General features: G+C 40.0%; 1 protein-coding gene across 5 annotated transcripts in view; it reads right to left on the reverse strand.

The window, feature by feature from the left end:
• LOC129206098 (solute carrier organic anion transporter family member 1C1-like) overlaps window positions 1-13,222 on the reverse strand; it is a 29,523-nt gene extending 16,301 nt beyond the window's left edge. For 3 of the 5 annotated variants that reach the window (XM_054824812.1, XM_054824797.1, XM_054824824.1), the window contains exons 1-6: window positions 6,008-6,097; window positions 3,641-3,786; window positions 2,873-3,014; window positions 2,633-2,765; window positions 1,036-1,163; window positions 655-801 (exon numbers count right to left, since the gene is read on the reverse strand). In XM_054824812.1, the coding sequence (XP_054680787.1) occupies window positions 655-801; window positions 1,036-1,163; window positions 2,633-2,765; window positions 2,873-3,014; window positions 3,641-3,751 (661 nt within the window). In that variant the 5' untranslated portion in view covers window positions 3,752-3,786; window positions 6,008-6,097. Of the gene's footprint in view, window positions 1-654; window positions 802-1,035; window positions 1,164-2,632; window positions 2,766-2,872; window positions 3,015-3,640; window positions 3,787-6,007; window positions 6,105-11,955; window positions 12,032-13,007 lie in introns of those variants that run through there. The other 2 variants (XM_054824808.1, XM_054824821.1) reach the window with 2 other exon arrangements.
• Between the last annotated feature and the right edge of the window lie 5,613 nt (window positions 13,223-18,835).

Raw genomic sequence — 18,835 nt, forward strand, 5'->3', positions numbered from 1 at the left:
TCCCTCAACCACACAAACACCTCATGCTATTAAATCAGTTTGGCAATAAATTAATTAGCTGGGGTGTAAGTCTGTCTGTCTTGGGCAATAGGCTATCTTCCATCAAAACAACGCCACCACCAAAATACCATTTGGAAGGGATTTGTTACAACATCCTGGCAAGGGTTTGGTTTTTCCTTCGGTAACTAGTGAGTTTAAAAAGCTTTCATTAGGAAGTGTGCTGCATGTAAAATTCAAAAAGTCAGGTAAAAGCTGCTGTAACATGTTTACATTACTGTGATTAAGGATAATTCTCTTATCTGTGGAACAGTAATTAGGAAGAATTCATTGTCTGAAGCTGCAGTACTGAAGATGATATGCCAGATGAGAGAGAGATGACTTCTCACTTTGGAGAAATGAGTATTTGATTATGCGTCTCTTCATGACAGAGAAAACTGGCACCTGTAGCAGAAGCCACTTGGGGAAAGCAAAAGGAGCATCTGGGAAATATCCTTTGAAAATAAATATGCGATCTCTTTTATATTGCTTTTTTGTCTCTGTCCAACTAAAAATTATCCAGAATAAAGCAGATAGATAGATTTTTTTGTGAGTATTTGCTACAGAAATGTTAAATAAAAGAATATGTAGCATAAAAATAACTCATTTGCATATTACCTATGTAAAATGCTGAGTTTTCTTCTTTAGAAAAATCGTCAATATATGAAACCCCCAGTGGCATAACTGGTGCTTCCCCAATTCCGCGTAAAAGGTTCCCCATCAATACAAAGAGCCACATATAGGAATTTGTTGTTTTCTCACATCCTGCAAGCCATAAACATTTACATTTCTGTGAAAATAACTCTGACAATACTTTATTGCAACAGAAAGAAAACATTAAATTTTTTTTTTAAATCGTTATAGGGTAGGTTTGTATATATCACAGTTTCTAACAAGGGTTTTACTGCTTTCTGGTAAAAGAAGGTGTATAAAATGGGGACAGCATACTGTGTGGGGACAAGCAGAAGAAGGGAACCCAGCATCAGAGCTTTTGCTTACCAAAATTTGTCATTGTGCTGGGTTTTTCTGTAGCATCTGTGACTGGATGGCCCACAGACGATGCTGGGGAGCAAGCTGATACACTCGTAGAGTTGTCCACAGTAACAGTTATCCTTTCATAATTATAACTGGAAAACAGCTATGTAAAATACGACTGACACATGAAAGACTCTGCTTTTCAGGAAGTGTGTATGAGCCTTGTGTTCATACATGTTCATTGCTGTTACATGAAGGCAAAGCGGAGGGACAACCCATTTCCGGTGTATTTACTTAAAAAAAGATAGGCATCTTTATACCTTTTTCAAAATGTTCTGACCATTCTAATCCCAGTATTTTCTTAAGCTAAAGAGCAAAAAAGCTGCTTCCAGGGCTTAAGAGATCATTATTTGGACTGAAGGACAGAGGCAGAGTCCATCTACATCTGTCTACATACAACAATGCTGAGGTTTTGTCATACTGGCATCGGTTTCTTACCTATGTGACAGACGTGTAACAGAGATTGCTGTGTTAGTTTAAAATTAGCTAGCTAAGGATCTAGTAGTAACCTCTCTGTGTCTATAAAGAGATTAATGCAGGCTGCGAAACACATGTGCCAGTTTGTCTGTATTTAGGCAGAGAGCTACTACAGCAAGTCTGCTAAGTAAATTGAAGCCAGCTTGAGTACCTTTATGATATATTGGGATAAATGAAGAGCAGATATTCCCTCTGACTGTGCAATCGAGTGGTAACCTTTAATATTGTGATGGATGATGGTGAGGTCCCCATGGCCACTGGGTTTTGCTCAGTGTTGTGGAGAATGGGTAATCTTCAGAACTTGGCTGTGAATTTGGGTTAAATCAGAGATTTCCATAGCTCTGCTTCTGGCTTGTGCTGTCTCCTGCGGTGGAGGTTTCCTACTATGTCACAAGCAGAGCAGTGACTGTGGCCTCTTTCCATACCATGGTCCCCAGATATAATTCTTTCCATACCCTCCTTATCACAGGTATTGGTCTTAGAACTACAGAAGATGCACAAGTAAATTTTAATTTTTGAGGAGCAGAAGGGGGTTATTTTCAACTACTATTCTGTAAGGATGCCAAAGGATTGGAGAGGTATGAACTGCTTCCGGCAGCTATGTAAGCACTAAAGCTTAGATGTGAAGGGTTACTTAGATATTTAACTCTCCCCAAGTTCAGTGGAGATAGATATGTATCTTGATAATTTTAAAGAGCTTAGCATGAATAGCCACTATTGAGAAAGAAAACTCCTCCATCAAGATCTCCTTACAGTTCATTTAAGTATAAAAAAAGGACAACAGCTAAAAAAAAAAAAATCTGTGTGTATATATATCCATCCCAGGCAAAAAATTCAACCCACTTTATCCCTAATTATGTATAAATTCTATAGAAATCTTAGGTTTCTCTTTTACTACCTGTGGAAAGAGTTGAGCTTTCAGAGAGGAAATGAAAAAGTCAGTACTAAAGATCCACCTATTAAAACCTTCCTGTTATCTGGAAGAAACTACTATTATCAAGGTTTTAACTCAGGTGTATGATTAAAAAACATTTCATATGGTCAAGTTCAATTAATGCACAATTTGAAAACTCTCCATATTTACCGTCCCATTAGGAACTGAGGCATCACGGACAAAAATGCTCCTAAGGACATGATGAGACATCCAACAGCAATTACTTTTGGTCGATGAACTCTTGATCCAAGATAGCTCACCAACACCATTACCATTAAGTTACCTGCATCAACAGGAAAGAGAACCGGTAAGATTACAAAAAGATTTTTTTTTAGGGGCAAAATGTATTAAGAAGCAGTATTTATCCACTTTCAAAGAAAGAACGCATACCTATCTCAAAGCTGCCATCAATAATGCCAACAATTGATGATGAGATTTCAAATCTCCTTTCAATTTGACTAGACATGCTCTTCATGTAGCTTCCAGAAAATCCTTTGGCAAAAAAGGAAAATGCTAGAGCTCCAAGAAATATCTGAAGAGAGAAAATAATTGAGTTTGCAAAGAAACAATTTTTTCTTCATGACTGGATGCCTAAGCAACCTACTCAAGAAACATAAAAATCAGATGTTTTGCTTTCTAATTGTCTGTGAAGAGATTCTTCCTATTGTTTTCATTAAAACAGAAGATTTTATTTTCTCTTTCAGGATGGCCTCCAAAGCCTCTTCTACTGCAAAGAAAAAGAAAGTTGACATTGACTATGTGCACCTTCTACCTTTCTACCACGTACTGGTTTAGCTGTTTCCTTCCTTAGGGAAAGCATGCAGCATAAAGTTGTTCATTACTGGTACTATTATTATGGCATGTCTTACTACTCCTACTTCTACTGTGCTAAAAAACATGGATAAAAAGATACAGCTGCAACTATGACTACAACTATAGCACACCTCTAAATGATTTGTTAGCAAAATATGGCCTCACTTTTTAACTGCTGAACACATTTATTGACTTCCGTGTGCTTGGAATCACCATCTAGAGCATTGATTCCAACACATGTAGTGTCAAACAGTGTCATACAGAACTAACTGAATTTTGATAAAACTTCAAATTGTAATTTTCATTATTCCAGAGAAAATATATGGTGAGGGCTCCTCTCCATACCTTTAGCTTTGAACAATTATGGCAAACACTCTTGGCAGGAACTGTGCTGCCATCGCTGTCCTGGAAGAGTGACTTTTCTTTAAGTTGGCCAGCAGTGATTGGCTTATCCATGGTATTCCTCCTCCCGACCTGATATGTAAGTTTTCCTGTTTGGAAAATATCACTATGATTAACTATTATTTGCAGAATCGTAAAGGTTCCAATGTTTTTCAGACATACTAGATTGTGAGACATTACTTGAGATATCTACATATTGACACCTTTTCTCAGGAAGGATGTTAAACAGTGCTTAAAGTGTCATTGTAATGAGTGAAGGATTGGTGTACCTGCTTTGTGAAACCTGCATTCTAAAAGACTTGGGGACCTTCTTGCACAGATGGAAAATTTGGAGGCAACTTGCAAAGTTTTTAGAAATCCTTGTAGAGAAGGAAAGTCCCTAGGCAGCTGGAGGCTAGGAGAGCGTGTCAGAGAAACACGTTCACCATGCTTGAACCAATTCTTATATTCTCTTTTAGATATCCTCTTTTGATCACTGTTCCAGGCTGAATGGACCTTTGGTATGATCCAGTAGGCTCCTGATATTGTATTTATGAGGAGTTTCTCTAACTGCGTAATCTATGAATTTGCAGAAATACTGAACGCTACTCTGTACTATTCTGTCAACATATCTATGAGTAACATTTTTTATTGGGTAAATGTTTGTAGAATCAGACCACAAATGATGACTGAAGAGAAAATAGGGTAAGAGATATGGTAGGTAAAGATGTATTAGGGGAAAAAGAGGGCATTGATTAAAAGAAATGAATAATGACTGTCTTTAAGTCCTCAAGTCTTCACAAGTTCCTGCAAGACAGATGATAAATGTAGCTATGTTAATAAGACTGCCAAAGTATTCCTTTGAAAATTGGCTCTGATATAAGGAGTCATCTTAGCTACGTTGGTTGATGTAGATTAAGCTGATCAGGGGAAACTAGCTAATACAGAGAGATCTGGAATGATGGTAAGTCAAAAAGAACAATTGCCAAGTTCCTCTGTTGGAAAACTGGTGCAGTAGTACTGAAATCAATTAGTTATCTCTGATACACATTGGCACATGTATTAGAGGAATATAGAGGAACATAGGCCAAGAAATTGGCCCGTAACAGTTCCCCCCCAAGACACTGGGATCTTAGATATCCCACTCTGTTTAACTCCTCTGGGAACTTCTCAAAATTCCCTCCCCTTCAGGCCCCAGAGGCCAGCTGACTCATGACAGAGGCCATTTAAGTGTCCTGAGGGATTTTTGACACTGGGGTGATAGGGCTGTGGCAGGGTCCCAGGCTAACCTGCAAAGGTCACACTGTTCCTCTGGAGAGCTCAGTTCTCCCAAGCAAGATGCCCAGGAGCAACCTGGACTCCCCAAGAAATGTCCACCCATGCCCAGAAAGGACAACACGCTCTTAGCAACCCAACAGCCCCCCCTAAAAGTTATTCCTAATGATTGTGAACAAGCACTAATGTCTGATAAAGAGATATAAAACCTCATAAGCACTCTAACTTAAATTTTGCAGTTGTTTTTAGTTCCAAATCCTACTCCAGTAGGATCCACCAAAAGTGAGCATGACACATGTATATTTCAATGATCCACATACAAAAGTTCTAAAGGGATCTACCTTCCTTCTTTAGCAGCTCACAAATCAAAAAAAAAAAAATTGAAAAAAGAAGTTATAGATAATTAAAGTATGGTGAATTCAGATTTACCCCAATCTTTACAGGATGGGAGCTGAAAGACAAAGTTCTCTAAAGCAAATACATTCTTTATTGATTTGTATTTTGCTGATGATTAACTTTGTGAAACATCTGACTGTTAAATAGACAGTATTTAAATCAGTGACATGGTTTTCTTTTCACAATATTTAATGTTATGCTGCCAGCCTAATAATCTACCTTAAACTTACAGAAAATGTTAAACTGTATAAACACTTCTCTTATGCCTAATGAAACAATAACATTTTCCATAAACACTCTATAAAAATCTGAACTTTGGAAAACCAGTGAATCATTGACACCAGTGGTATTTAAAATTAAATGAAGTAAGAAAAGTACAAGATTTAATTTAAGACAATTTAAAAGATGAATTAATGGTAATAAATAGTTTTTGTACAGAGGGATAAAACATCCCACCGTCCACAGTGCTTATCCTTTAAAAAAAGTATCTAACTTGCAAAGTTGTACCTTTGCACTTTACCTAATCTCTTTCAAGTTTAGTGACAGTGAGATATACAAAAAACCTGGTCTGTCCTGCACTAGCACCTAACAAACAAACAAACATACAAATGGAAAGAAACAAGAAGGGAGGGTGGGGAGAGACAGCGAGAGAGAACTTACTTTGTGTCACTGCGGTGTCAGGCTGTTTCTTTCCTGTGCCCTAGGGCTTTCAGGCTTGAAGCCAGTGCAACGTCACAGCAAAAGCGCTGCCTGCTTCAAGAAGTGGAACACTCCACCGGATTTTTTTTAAAACCTTGGATTTCCTTCTTACAGCGATTGCAAAACATTCCCACAATCACTGATAAAAAAGTTTTGTAGAAGACATCAGGTTTCTTGTGCTGTCATTACTTTGGCAGCCTACCTGCCAGTGCGCTAGTTGTGCCAGTCTCTCCTGGGAGGAACAACTTGTTTTCTTCACTATTTTTTTTTTTCTCCAGTAGTCTAAACACTAAAGCTGCTTTAAGCACCTCTCCAAAGCAGACTCCCTACAAACCACCCAACAGCCATGGAGTGGCTCAGCTCCCATACAAGAGCTCTGAGAGAGCAGGCTGTTTTTCCAAGCATCCTACCTGCAGCCTCAGTAACTTGCACTTCTTGGTGCCTTGCACAAGGGTCAGCAAAGATACTAAGGGATGACTTAGTTCCTCAAAGGGCATGAATTGTGTATTGACATCTGCCAGTTTTTTGCATGGGTCCTCTGCATCACAACCCCAATGCAGAGGTGCAAGAGGGCTACCCTCATGGACACCTAAAAAGAAGCAGATGCCCTCAAGAAATCACAGCCTCTGTCAGACCCCCTGCCTGTTATAAATCAGGATTACTTAATACAATCACAAACAGTTCCTGCAGGTGCCAACAGGAGATGTGGGATGACCAGCTGACTACACTGGCCAAACAAAAAGAGTGAGTGTATTACCCACAGCTGGCCCAGCTCTCACATCCTAACCACCCACAAGCAGTAAATCACCTCTCATGCCTAACAGAGCACATACAGAGTGCAAACCCACCTACTCCATGTCTTCTCTAGAGCAGAACTCTCCAGCACAAGGAAAGATTCTGACCCAGAAGTCATTCCAGGCATTATCAGCAGAGTCTGAAGAAATGGTTTTTGGTCATCTGGTTGCATGTAACAGCACGGTGCTTGTTTTTGCAGAAACTTGAATTACAAAATCAGATCCACATTTAATTAAAGGTCCATTCTAGTTATTGCTAAATATAGAAAAAAGAGTTTTATCACTCCAAAAACTTCAGGAACCCTGGAAGGAAAAAGCATTTTCCCACCATCCCCTTTCTTTCCAGCGAAAGGTAAACTCCTGAAAAACAAACTTTGACAAAGTTTGTATGAAAAGCCTCGATTAGCTTTTTCTGTATAAAAATACAGTAAGAGATTTGCTAAAGATTAAATTAACTCAATGAAATACATTGAAATGTATTATTTAGCCATGAAAGCTAAAAGAAATAATCAACTTGCTAAGTCCATAAATATGCAAGTTCTCACTTTCCCCTGAAGCTTGGTGGCTAACTGCAGACAATCATTTTATCTGCCGTATTCACACTTGCTATTGGATTTTGCTTGATAGAATTTTACACATTTTACTGTGATGATTATATATTTATTGATTTATTATGGGTCTTCATTTAAAGCTTCATTTTTTTCTATTTTGCCAGCAGGACTCTATGCTGTCGCCAGTTACTCAGTGAGCAGATCAAAACACAGCTCATTTCTACCATTTAGTAAGAATATATACAACACAGAAAAATGTCATTTTATATAATGGTTTTAACTGCAGTGTTCATGCATTAGTCTTTAAATGATAACTTCTTGTTTAATTAATTTAGTTTCAATACAAGGCAAGAATGTACATATTGAAAGTTTCTCTTAACTCAGAATACAGGAAATGCAATCAAACCTATTCTTCAGATAAACTGCTCCATTCTCATACTTTTATTCAGGTGAAGAAGAGTTATCTTTGCCTAGTTCTTAACACCTTAATTATTATTTTTTTAAAAAAATCATTAAAATGCTTTGATTCATTCACCAGAATATCACTAGAATAAATCAGAATTTGCTTCATCTGATAATTTCAAATTTATGTATATTACAGCCTGCATTTGTACTGTTTTTACCTATGATGGTATTGCAAAGTTTGAGGAAAAACATACATGAACATTAACAATGGATCCCCTCTTTATCATTGCTGCCAGCCTGCAACCAGGTGGAAGAACAGAAGTCTGTTGGAAAGGTAACTGCAAGCCCATTGTCTATCAGGAGAGGAGGTACAGTTCTCAAAATGGGACACCCAGAAAAATCCCATTAGCGCTGCGATAAATGTATTTTAAAGTTGAATACAAAGAAGTTTATCCCTAGAGGGCATGACACTTGTGATTGTCTCACACAGATGGTAGGATCCACTTATGAGGCAGCACTGCATGGATTCAATGCAGACAGTTCCAGATGAGCCACTCAATCAGTTTCTCTTTATAGTCAGAGGAGGAAAAAGAAGAATTGCCAAAGGTGTGAGTTGTCTGGTCTATTTTAGATAATTTTATATACTTACTGTAGGTATGAGATGAAATGAACTCCAGATATGGCTGGGAAAGAAGGCTAGACAGCAAGATCAGCTTTTGACAATGGAAAGTCAGGAGAGATGAATCCCACCATAAAAGACCTCAGCGCTCCCATAAAAATAGTCTTCTGTAGCCTTTGAAAACTGAGCTTCAGCGTCTGTGACAGCATTTGCTGTCATGCCTGTCTGTGCAACTCAGTTCTGATATGGCAGCTGCTAACAGATGAGGAAAAGGGCCCTTGTTCTGGAAGGGCAGACCTGAGGAGGCAAGCCGCAGATGCCGGATCTTGGCCAGCCCACTAGCACGTGCTGGCAGCGAGCAGCATGAGCAGCACACATCAGTGCCTCTCCACAAGCCACGGCGTGGGATGTTGTGTCAGCCACCAGCCTGACAACTGGCTGCACATCGGCCTTGCCCACTGGGAACCTGTTCTGCAAGGCGCATGGTAGCATGGAAACTCAAAACCAGGAGAGCAGGTCATCGACAAGGAAATGTTTGTTGTCGCTGATGAAGTGCTGCGGCTTCCTGTGTGACCCAATGCTGGCTGGCTGTGGCAGACGGGTAGCAGCAGGCACTCCGACGTGGGTGCAAGAGCCCCCTGCAAATGGCCTCAGGAACAGGTCTAGCAGAGGGAGCTGCCTCCCGAGCCTGGCCAGGTGCTGCACTGCGTAGCACCGCCAGCCATGTTCCCAAAGCAGGACACGGTGTCCCTGATGTGATGCGCCTGGCTGGTTGCACATCAACGCCCTCAGTGTGTTATGAACCGCATCAAACGGGTGCAAGATACTCTGCAGCTGAGGACAAGTAAGGACATTCAGAGCGAGCGAATGTACGCTCCTGTGCTCAGCTGGCTCGGTTTCCCGGGAAGTTGTTTTGTGTGGCAGTCACTTAAGAAACCACAGAAGTTTTAGGCTTGGCCTGCTGCCATGCAAAGGCAAACCAGATGGCAGCTCTCGCTCAGGAGACTGCCCGTTGGGAGCTGCATCTCGTTCATCAGCGCAGGAATCGTTGTGCAAGGGGAACCCGCTTGTCATCACTTTAGTTGCGCTCGGTTGCACTGATTGAGCTTTGCTGCCCAACAGAGCCCCAGCCTGGAGCGGCACAATCCCAAGTGCCAAGACAGCAGCCGAAAGATGATGTGGCGATGCCGTGTCAGGGCTGACGTGGCTGCAAGGCCAAAGCTCAGGGAGTCAGTCTGCAAGTCACATCGTGGGTTTCCTCAGGAGTGAGCAGTAGCAGAGTGAGGAGGAACACGAATTCTGATAGATTACTGAAACATGGAAGGATAAGATGTGAAAGAAGAAGGGGAAAAAAATTGTTAATCCTCTGCTTCAGAAAGAAAAAAGCTTTTAGAAGCATGATTCGTACATAAGTCTTTTTCTTGACGCCAATTTTTCATCTCCGGAAGGGTGCACAGAGGATTTGGGGTTGCTATGCTAAGCCATCATGTGATCTTATTTTAGTAATTCCAGCTTCTTCATGTCCCAGAGAGAATTAATAAAAGACAAAGATACAAGTGGTAAAATCATTTCAGAGTGCTCTTCTCTGAGAATTTTCTCCTGTAAAACTTAATTTGGCAACTGTTCACAGCTTCCTGCAAAATTGGTGCAATCTAACTCTGCAGTAAGGGAATTTTCTCTCCAAGGATGGGGCCCCACTGAGTACTCATATGTAAAACCTCAAATAATAATAGTAGTGGAGGAAGAGTGTTACTGATCTCTTCACACCGTAAGACAGATATTACATGTGTGCTAATATGGGAAACAACACTATTAACCTTGGAGGAAAAGACATCAAAAAATATTTCACATCATATAATTTCTTGGTAAGATGTGAATTTGAATTTAGATATAATTTGTGCTTGAATTAATTGCTCTTCTGAAAAAGGAGAGAGTATCTCAAAAAAATCAGGTTTTTGTCAGCGTTAATGCATGCTTTCCAGCCTGAATCTCCAGCACGTGCTGGATCGATGCTTTAACCTGAATAAAGGAATTGTTGTTTAGATGCCCTCTACACTTACAAATAAAATATCATGGCATGTTTGGGAGAGCCCAAACAAACATATTGGGGATGCTTTCAAAGCTGCAAAGTAGAAGTCTAACTACCAGTGACAACCTTCAGAAGAGAGGTGCCCACCTTCAATGCACACCACTGGAAATCACCTTTTACAAGTATTTTGTGTAAAAGCTGTATTAAAAATGAACCTGATAAACTGAGGGGGAAATTTAGCTTTTAAAGATCACAGCTCTTTTGCAGCAGAAAGTTTGTATTAAAAGAAAGTAAACAAGCAATTCTGTGGTGGAATACAACCCAAAAGAGGTCATCTTCAAATATTTGAGTACTGATGTATTTCTCAGGCCAAGATCTCTGCTGCCCTCTCTAAGCTCCAGCTCAGAGTGGGAGCTACCCACTGCTTGTGCCGGCTCTGTGGGAGTGCAAAACGCACCTGAGCCAGAGGGCAAGGAGGAGCGAGCCAGGGAGCAGGACTGGGAAGTGGAGTTGTACCTTCATGGGTAGAGGGCCAGCAAATTCAGGGGACTTAGGAGAGAAACCCTCCACTTGTAAACAGTTAACTCCGGGCACTTCCAGTAACATGCCAGCACAAGGAGTGCATTTTCAATCTCATCTCCCTGTGGCTGGTAACCTAAAAGTACAGGAGAAATTCTCTGCTGGCAAAACTAGTGCAAATCATCTGGATTCCAGTAAATTCCACCAAACTCATAGGGAGAACTCTCCTGAGCATTATGATGTACCTGCACCACTTTTGCCTATCGAAGCGGTTGGTGTGTAAGTGCTAGCTAGCTCTTGCATTCAAAAGTACAATAATAACTTCTGGTGTTGTTAAGTAATTCTCAAATAGTTTTCACTCTGTATTTGGTGGGAAATGTAGAAGGAACATCTCAGTACTGACTTGTTTGTATATTAGGTTGGTATAAACTTACCTCCACCTTTTTTAAATATGAAGAAACCTTAAAGTACTTTTATATAAAAGATTATAATTACTTATGCAACTTGGGGGGGGAGAGGTGTCCTATTAAATGATGTTTTAAAAGTCATTAAAGAAAACTTAGAAACTTTCTGCTTTCACTTAAAAAGCGCTAGATGCGGGAAGCTTCAAGGAAAACATTTCCTACTTTCTCCCTGGATCGGTATTTCTCACTTGCAGTTCCAAAGAAGGCTGCTTTTCTCACAGCTACTTTTTGAAACAATATTTTATGTAGAGTTTTGCTTTTTAACGAAATGATGCATTAAGTATTTTTTAAGCATTAGTTGCGGTAATTGGTTTTGAGGGAGTTGGGTTTTTACGTGAGGAGTATCTAAAGCAAATATTATGAACTATCACTAAAATGATTGTGCAGCATAATCTCAGTCAAACACCCAAGGGGATTTTTTTTTTCCCTCTGCTAAGGAATGTAGATATCGTCCTCTAAAATCTGTAAGACAAGTCATAGAGAGCATCAGCAATATAATTGTAAACATTAAAAAGACAGTACACTCACTAGTTTGATGTTCTACTCCAGGCACCAGTGTGGTGACCCATGCTTCTTTTTGTTGTTGTTGCTGGCTTTGGAGGTTCTGAAAAGCAAAAACAAGAGTCCATGAAACTAGTTTCTGGCATTCAGCTACCCAGGGCCAATGACAATGCAGTTTTAAAAAAATGGTTCTCTGCTTTTTATTTTATAAATGGCGCAAATTCTAGAAAAATCTCAACGGCAAAAAATGCACACAGTATAATATCAAAACGTGGAAAGACCTTGGTTAAAGCAATACTGGAAGACCTCTTTCAAGGCAACAAAGCAGTGTGCCAGTCAAGGACCAGTTTTCAGAACAAAAGCATGTTTGTTAGATCAGCATCATGTGAATTTCATGCATTCTTGGGACAAATGATAGGATGCTCAGTATATAGGGAAGGTACAGGCTTATTTTAGGGAGCTTAACAAAAAGAAATATTTGAAGAATGTAAAACCATCAATGACAAAAAATGAATATTAAATTGGGTGAGAAACTCTGTATTAAAAGAAAAACTGAACACAACGGGGTGTCTGTGACATACTGGGAAAAATTCCAAGATATTAAAATTAACAGAATATAAAACAATCTCCGAAGAAGTAATGGAAGCCATGCCACCTATATTTTAAAATTAGACTTGACAAACATTAATAAATATGTGCCAAGAAATAATCTTTTATTGGTGGTAGAAAATGTAATTTATTTACTGCACTCAATTTATTAACTTAGAAGATCTAAACCAACTCTAGACCAAAATTAGAGGTCTAGGTCACTAAATTGTTCCCATCAGTTCATTACCATCACTGCCTACGTTCTCCACCACAAACACTTTATAAACAGGCAGTAGTTTAAATCCCCTCTGATAGCCCGGGGGGTTCCCATTTACAGCTTGCAGTGTAATTGTTACACCCAAGCCAGACGCACCGGATGCTCTTCCCCCTGCCGCAGTGGTGATGCCAGCAACATCAGCCGCAGCACCCCCTGCTCATTGCCCTCCCTTTCTAGTTAGCAAAAGTAACACTCTTTTATCACAGAGATATACCTGCCAGGCCAAAACCCTTGGGAGCTAGGGGGTTTTTTCTCAAGAGAAGCCGAGATCACACTGGAGTTATGCAAGGACCCCGCTGGTGCTGCAAATCCGAGGCGACTGGGGCCAACTCATCATGCCGCAGGACACATTGGCATCTGGCAAAGCCTCTAGCAAGGGACAGAGGTACCTACTTGGTTATAAAATCAAAAGCAAAAGGTTGCCAAGCACATTATTATAACTAAGATGATACTTTAGGCTGATGCACCATTTCCTTCCATAGAGTTGTCTGGATTACGGGATTATTCCAGCACACATTGCACTTGCTAAATGTTATGCACATGTATTAATCCTTGGCTGTTGCCTGACCACCTAAAGTCTGATTCCCACAGCAGCTATCTTCTGCCTGTCATCCTGTAGTACCTAAACACTGAGTACGGATCACTGTGCATCCTGCAGTTATCTGGATCCCTCCCATGCAAACACAGGCTAAACAGACCCTCTTGGTACCCCTTCTCCTGCCTGTTCCTTTTTTTAAACTAAAAGTATATCCAGACTAATGTTAATCTTGGTACTCTCTCTTCCTGTCACTTTAATGAAAGAAGATATTGTTTAGCGAGTTTGTGATAATAAACATGCAAATGAGCATTGATGGCTCAGCTGTCATTTTTGGCCGTTCAGGCCTTTGAATTTCACAGAGTAATTCCCTATTAGTCAGCTGTGCATCTGGAAGACTGAACTGCAGCCCAGTATAGACGCCTCTCTACCTGGTATTACATACACTGTGAACACGTGCTTATCAGAAAAGTGTGGGGGGAAAAAAGGTGCCAATTATACCAGGTACACTGAATGATTGCAATAGCTCACCCTCAGTATTAAAGCCACCTAAGTATATGGCAGAAGGGTTTCTGTGTGATATGGATCTCTTCGGGATTTACCGGCCCAGAGTACCGAAGCAAACCAGCTCTCCCACACCTACCTGTCTCTCCAGGCATTTACTGAAGTCGTAACTCTTTTTTTAACAATATTACTGCCTGCTGCCATGGAGGGGTGCAGTAGCACGTTGATAATGTTCATACAGACATAAGATTTGGAGAAATCCAAGCTCTTCTCTACATACCACTGCCTTTGCCAATTAATAGAAGAAAAAACTAAACTGGACCTGAAGGTCTCTGATTGTGAGGGAAGTTCTTAACTATATCCAACCTCTATTGCTCAGGCATTGTCTGACCTGAAAACACAGCAAGATGAATTAACAGAGAAAGTTGGAAACAATGAATAGTTCTGTGTTTGGTATATTTGAACTTAGAAATAACTTCTCCAGTACCTAGGATTTCAGAAGCCAGAATCCTACATAAAAAGAATTAAAATGAAAAGAGAAGTCTGTTAGTAGGCGCTGTCTGTTAAATTGTAATGCCTGAAAAATAAATGAGTGCATAAATAATACAAGTTTTCTGTCTATGTGTCTGTGTGTGTGCATATTTATATATACCTTTAAAGGAAAGTTCCTGCAAGCTCCTAGTCATAAGTGGAAGTCGCAGAGCAGCAGCAATGTTGCAAATGCTGCCATCCTATTAATCAGACTCACCAGGAGGAACGGTCAGAGTTACAATGCAGTATGAGGTCGAAAACTGCAGAACAAAAAAAAAAAAAAAAGCAGGGATCATGCTCTCTTGGAAATATTTTTAAATTCTGGACATTTCTGCAGAAACTTAGGCTTTTTTTTAGATATGATTCTATCTTTATACCAGAAAGTTTTCTTGAGATTGGCTTGCTACCTACAAAAGAAAGAAAAATCGTGTGCCAGACAGCATGCAGTTGCCTGCACTCTGGCCTTCCAGAGAGCTGCCTTGAAACAATAGTAACAGCAAAAGTACAGCATGAACTGGACAGCTTGGTGTTTCATTAACCTCAAATGAGAAGTTTGGTTTTTTCAAAGCCCGTTTTGGAACCATTAAAATGATAACATTATAAAGCTAAGCAGCCTTTACACAAATGCAGAGGGTCAAGGCCTTTTATAAAGGCACAACCTTTGTAATGAACTTTTTCTTTCACACCACCATTTCGCACCTGTAATGGGCTTTCTGCCCTCCAGCTGGGGACCTTCCTCAAACACCGCCCAGGCTATGAGGACCCAGCAAGCTGCCACCTATGGTCACGTACTTCTCTGCCCTGAACTAACAGTGTTTGCATTCCCTAAACACCTCTGTTGGAAACGAACAGGTATATCCCGCTTCTGGCATGGAGCTACCAAATAGGCTCATCTCGAAGGGACATTAGGCATTGCAATACCAAAGATTTCACCTTCTCAAGGGATCTACTACTTTTTCTCCTGTGATTTAAGTCTCCTGTGATTTAAGAAATCTATGCCCTTGACTCCCCGAACAAAGCGAGAGAGGGGCAATTACCTAGTAATTTTCCACATTCTCAGAGAAAGTCCTAAACAATGAAAGTTCAAAATCCCAACCATCATAACTGGGAACATTTTGTGCCTTATTAAGAAAGGAAAAGACTAACAAGAATTGTGTAAAAAAAGCAGCAGTAGCCAAGAACTTGTTGCTGGATATATCCAGATTTTATCACATGACCAAACTTACATAAACTAAAAAGTGATTTGGCTTTTTTGTGTGCCAAATCTCATCCCAGATATGCTCATGGTATTTCTCTCTCCACATCCACAGGCTGAATTAGCTCCTGGTACTATGAGGCTTGCTTGGTGAAAAGAGTCTGTAAGGAGGGTTACCTGCTAAAACTCAACTTGAGATAGAAAAGATACAGAAACAGCCTACTGTTCACTGTAATTGAAATGACTGAAAAAGTTAGTGGACTTGAACTGCCAATAATACTTGCCCGAAACTGTAATGCTCATGTATTCAGAAGCCATACATGTAAACATAGTATGTGTGTATCACAAACACAAATCCAGCATTCATATCATAAATCAGACAGTTATGCCCTCAGCCAAATTGTCGTGTAACGATGCAGCTTTGGTCACTACACCTCCCTTATGCCCACTAATTAAAATCAACTTGTCAGGTAACATTTTTTCCTCCCAAATGAGTAATTTCCTCTCCAAAAATTTATCATAGCTTGAACAATATGCATAATCAGAAATTTTTAATTGTGTGTCAAGAATAGGTTTCAATTCTTAAAAGTTAGAAGCAGCAGGGAAACAATGAAGTTGATACAAGACACTGAATTTTTAGGATATATATAAAACTGTTAATAGTGATTTGTAAAATACCACAAGGCTTGGTGATAAAGTAGCTGTTGAAATTAGAAGTTGATACAGAGAAAATAACGTAAATGGAAAAAAAAACCCCAAAACCAACCATAGCTTGCACATGCAGAGAGATGTGCTTTTTAAAAACCATTGCTATTTTTCAGTAAGATACTGAAGACTTTGTTGATTGTGTATCATTGCCTGTAAAATATCTCCAAGATGGTTGCACTGGTCACATTGCCAGAAGAACGTCAAGTACTTGTTTCTCAGTGTCTGGCAGCATCCGTATCCAGGCACCAGCACCTAGCCTTCCACCTGGTAGGTTTAAGGAGCAAAATTCAACTCATGGGTAGCCTTTACTGAGTTGAAACTTCAGCGACAAAGAAACATGGTTGATTGTACTGTTAAAGCCATCTGCGTGGCTCTCACGCACTCAGAAAATAAACTTACCACCCATTTTTATTAATTTGATATTGGACTTAACCCAAATATTCATATACTACTGCTTTATAAAAAACTTTATACCTACTGTTACTTCTATTGGCATTATTCCCAGTTGTAGCTTGTGCTACCCGCAGTGCTGATGCAAGTCTCAGTGCTAGAAACATCAGACCAGGATCAACCCAAACGTTCAAGCACAGTGAGTATCATCCAAGTACCTACTGTAACCCACAGCAAGTAGCCTCTGTTCAAATGAGTATCACAACAGTGTCAGTTTGGGGCTCAATCTTGAAATGTCCAGTGTCACCTACTTAAAAAATAAACATCAGTAAGACCACTCATTTTCAAGTTAAGCACATGCTTTAATGCTTTGCTGAATCAAGGTCAGCACGCTCAGAACTTGGAAGGATCAAGTCTAAAGTCTGGCTTTACGTTGGAAGGAATAGCTCCGAGAGTATTTTTCTAACCTCCCAACCTAATCCTAGGAATGTCTGTTGAACCAGACATCGCATATCAAAAAGGTTTCGAGACAATTACTTTGGAATGACCTGCACTCTCCATTTCCTGGTTTTGCTCTGGAGACGTAATGTTCCCACAGTAGGCTTATGCCAAGAAGCCACTCTACTGTGCCATGACTCAGCCAGCTCTCCACCCAGCACTGTCTAAATTGACACACAGATTGAATAGCAGGCTAATGACTTCAAAGAGTCTGGTGAAGGTGGCCTGTTTCACTGCTACGTTCTCAAGAAGATGAACCGGGACAATTAAAAAGAAAGTTAATGTATCTACCAAAATGCTAAATTTAAAACTTGGAAACTTTCATATCTGCTTCCTTCCATTTCAAAACACAGTTAAGTTAACTAGGTCTGACTCTTTGGCAGTGGTCCATTTAAATGGCACAGATTTGCCTACCTAACAAAGCCCTTTTGTTTCCTACAGCTGTAAAACTTCAGTGCTCTGTAACTTTTCACATTTCCCAGGTTACCTTGGCACTAAACTGTGACTAAATGCCTGCAACAGATTTTTAACTTTGGAGCAATGTAATACCTACAAGGATGAATGATGGCTTTCAGTAAGTGCCCTACGGCAGCAAGAACAATGCTGAAAATCAGCTGTGCTTCAAATGTTCGTGAAACTTCTGGAAGACCTGTGGCTTAATAGAGAACTGCACTCTCTGCTCTGCTCTGTTACAGGCTGCATCACATTTGTCTTTTCTTCTATTGCCCTTCCTCACATTATGCCTGTTCAGCTCTGTCATTGATGCGAAGGGAGGAAAGGGCTATGACATCTTTTCAAAAGAATTAATTGTAAGGACCTCCTGTATTTGAAGAAACTTTAAATTCTGGAGCTGAGTTCCTGCTCTGTGGGAAGAAATGGATCTTTTCTCATTGATACACATACGGTGTTAATAAGACACTTTGAAGTAAAACAGAATATATCTTAACTAACGTAACTACTTTGGAGAAATATCCTTCCTATTTTTCTATGGCTGCAGAAGATCCCAGATGCATAAAATGGGAGTAAGTCTGTGTCAGACAGATTAAATGGGTAGGAAACATTTGCAGGTGCTGGAGCACTGGTCTACGATAAAGTTCCAGAAGCTCTCTCCATGCCTTATGCAGTAGGGAATAATAATCAGGAGGGGTTGGTTTTTTTCATTTCCAACACCTATAATAAAAGGGCTTGAGAAGTTATTGCATGGCCACCTGCAGACAGAGCTAAATATGAGGCAGTTCCAATCTAGAAGCTAAACATGGATGCACTATACTCAACCACAGATACACCTAGTGTGACATATATCCTTATCAGCAGAGTTTTCTGTGTGGTTTTTTCCCCTGAGACATTCAGGGTCTTTTCCTGAGGCATCATAGGGAAACAGCTCACTGTCATGGAACCCCAAAAGGATACCACATTCATTGTAGCATCACATCTGAGAGAAATAAAAATTGGACAAAGACCAGGAAGAGCACATAGATGACTACGGTACCATTCAAAAAATAATTTGACAAGACATGAGAAGGTATAGGATTTCGCAGACAGCTATATGATAGGCAAAATACTCACAGGTAACATTCTGTCATGCTCAATGTATGAGTGAATGCAACTGAAGTAACAAATCCTGATAACTTTTCCTTATCCATGTTCTATGTAAACCTTAAAACATCACCAAAACGCTGCA

This window comes from Grus americana, chromosome 1 (genome assembly GCF_028858705.1).
Source record: "Grus americana isolate bGruAme1 chromosome 1, bGruAme1.mat, whole genome shotgun sequence".
NCBI classification, from domain to species: domain Eukaryota; kingdom Metazoa; phylum Chordata; class Aves; order Gruiformes; family Gruidae; genus Grus; species Grus americana.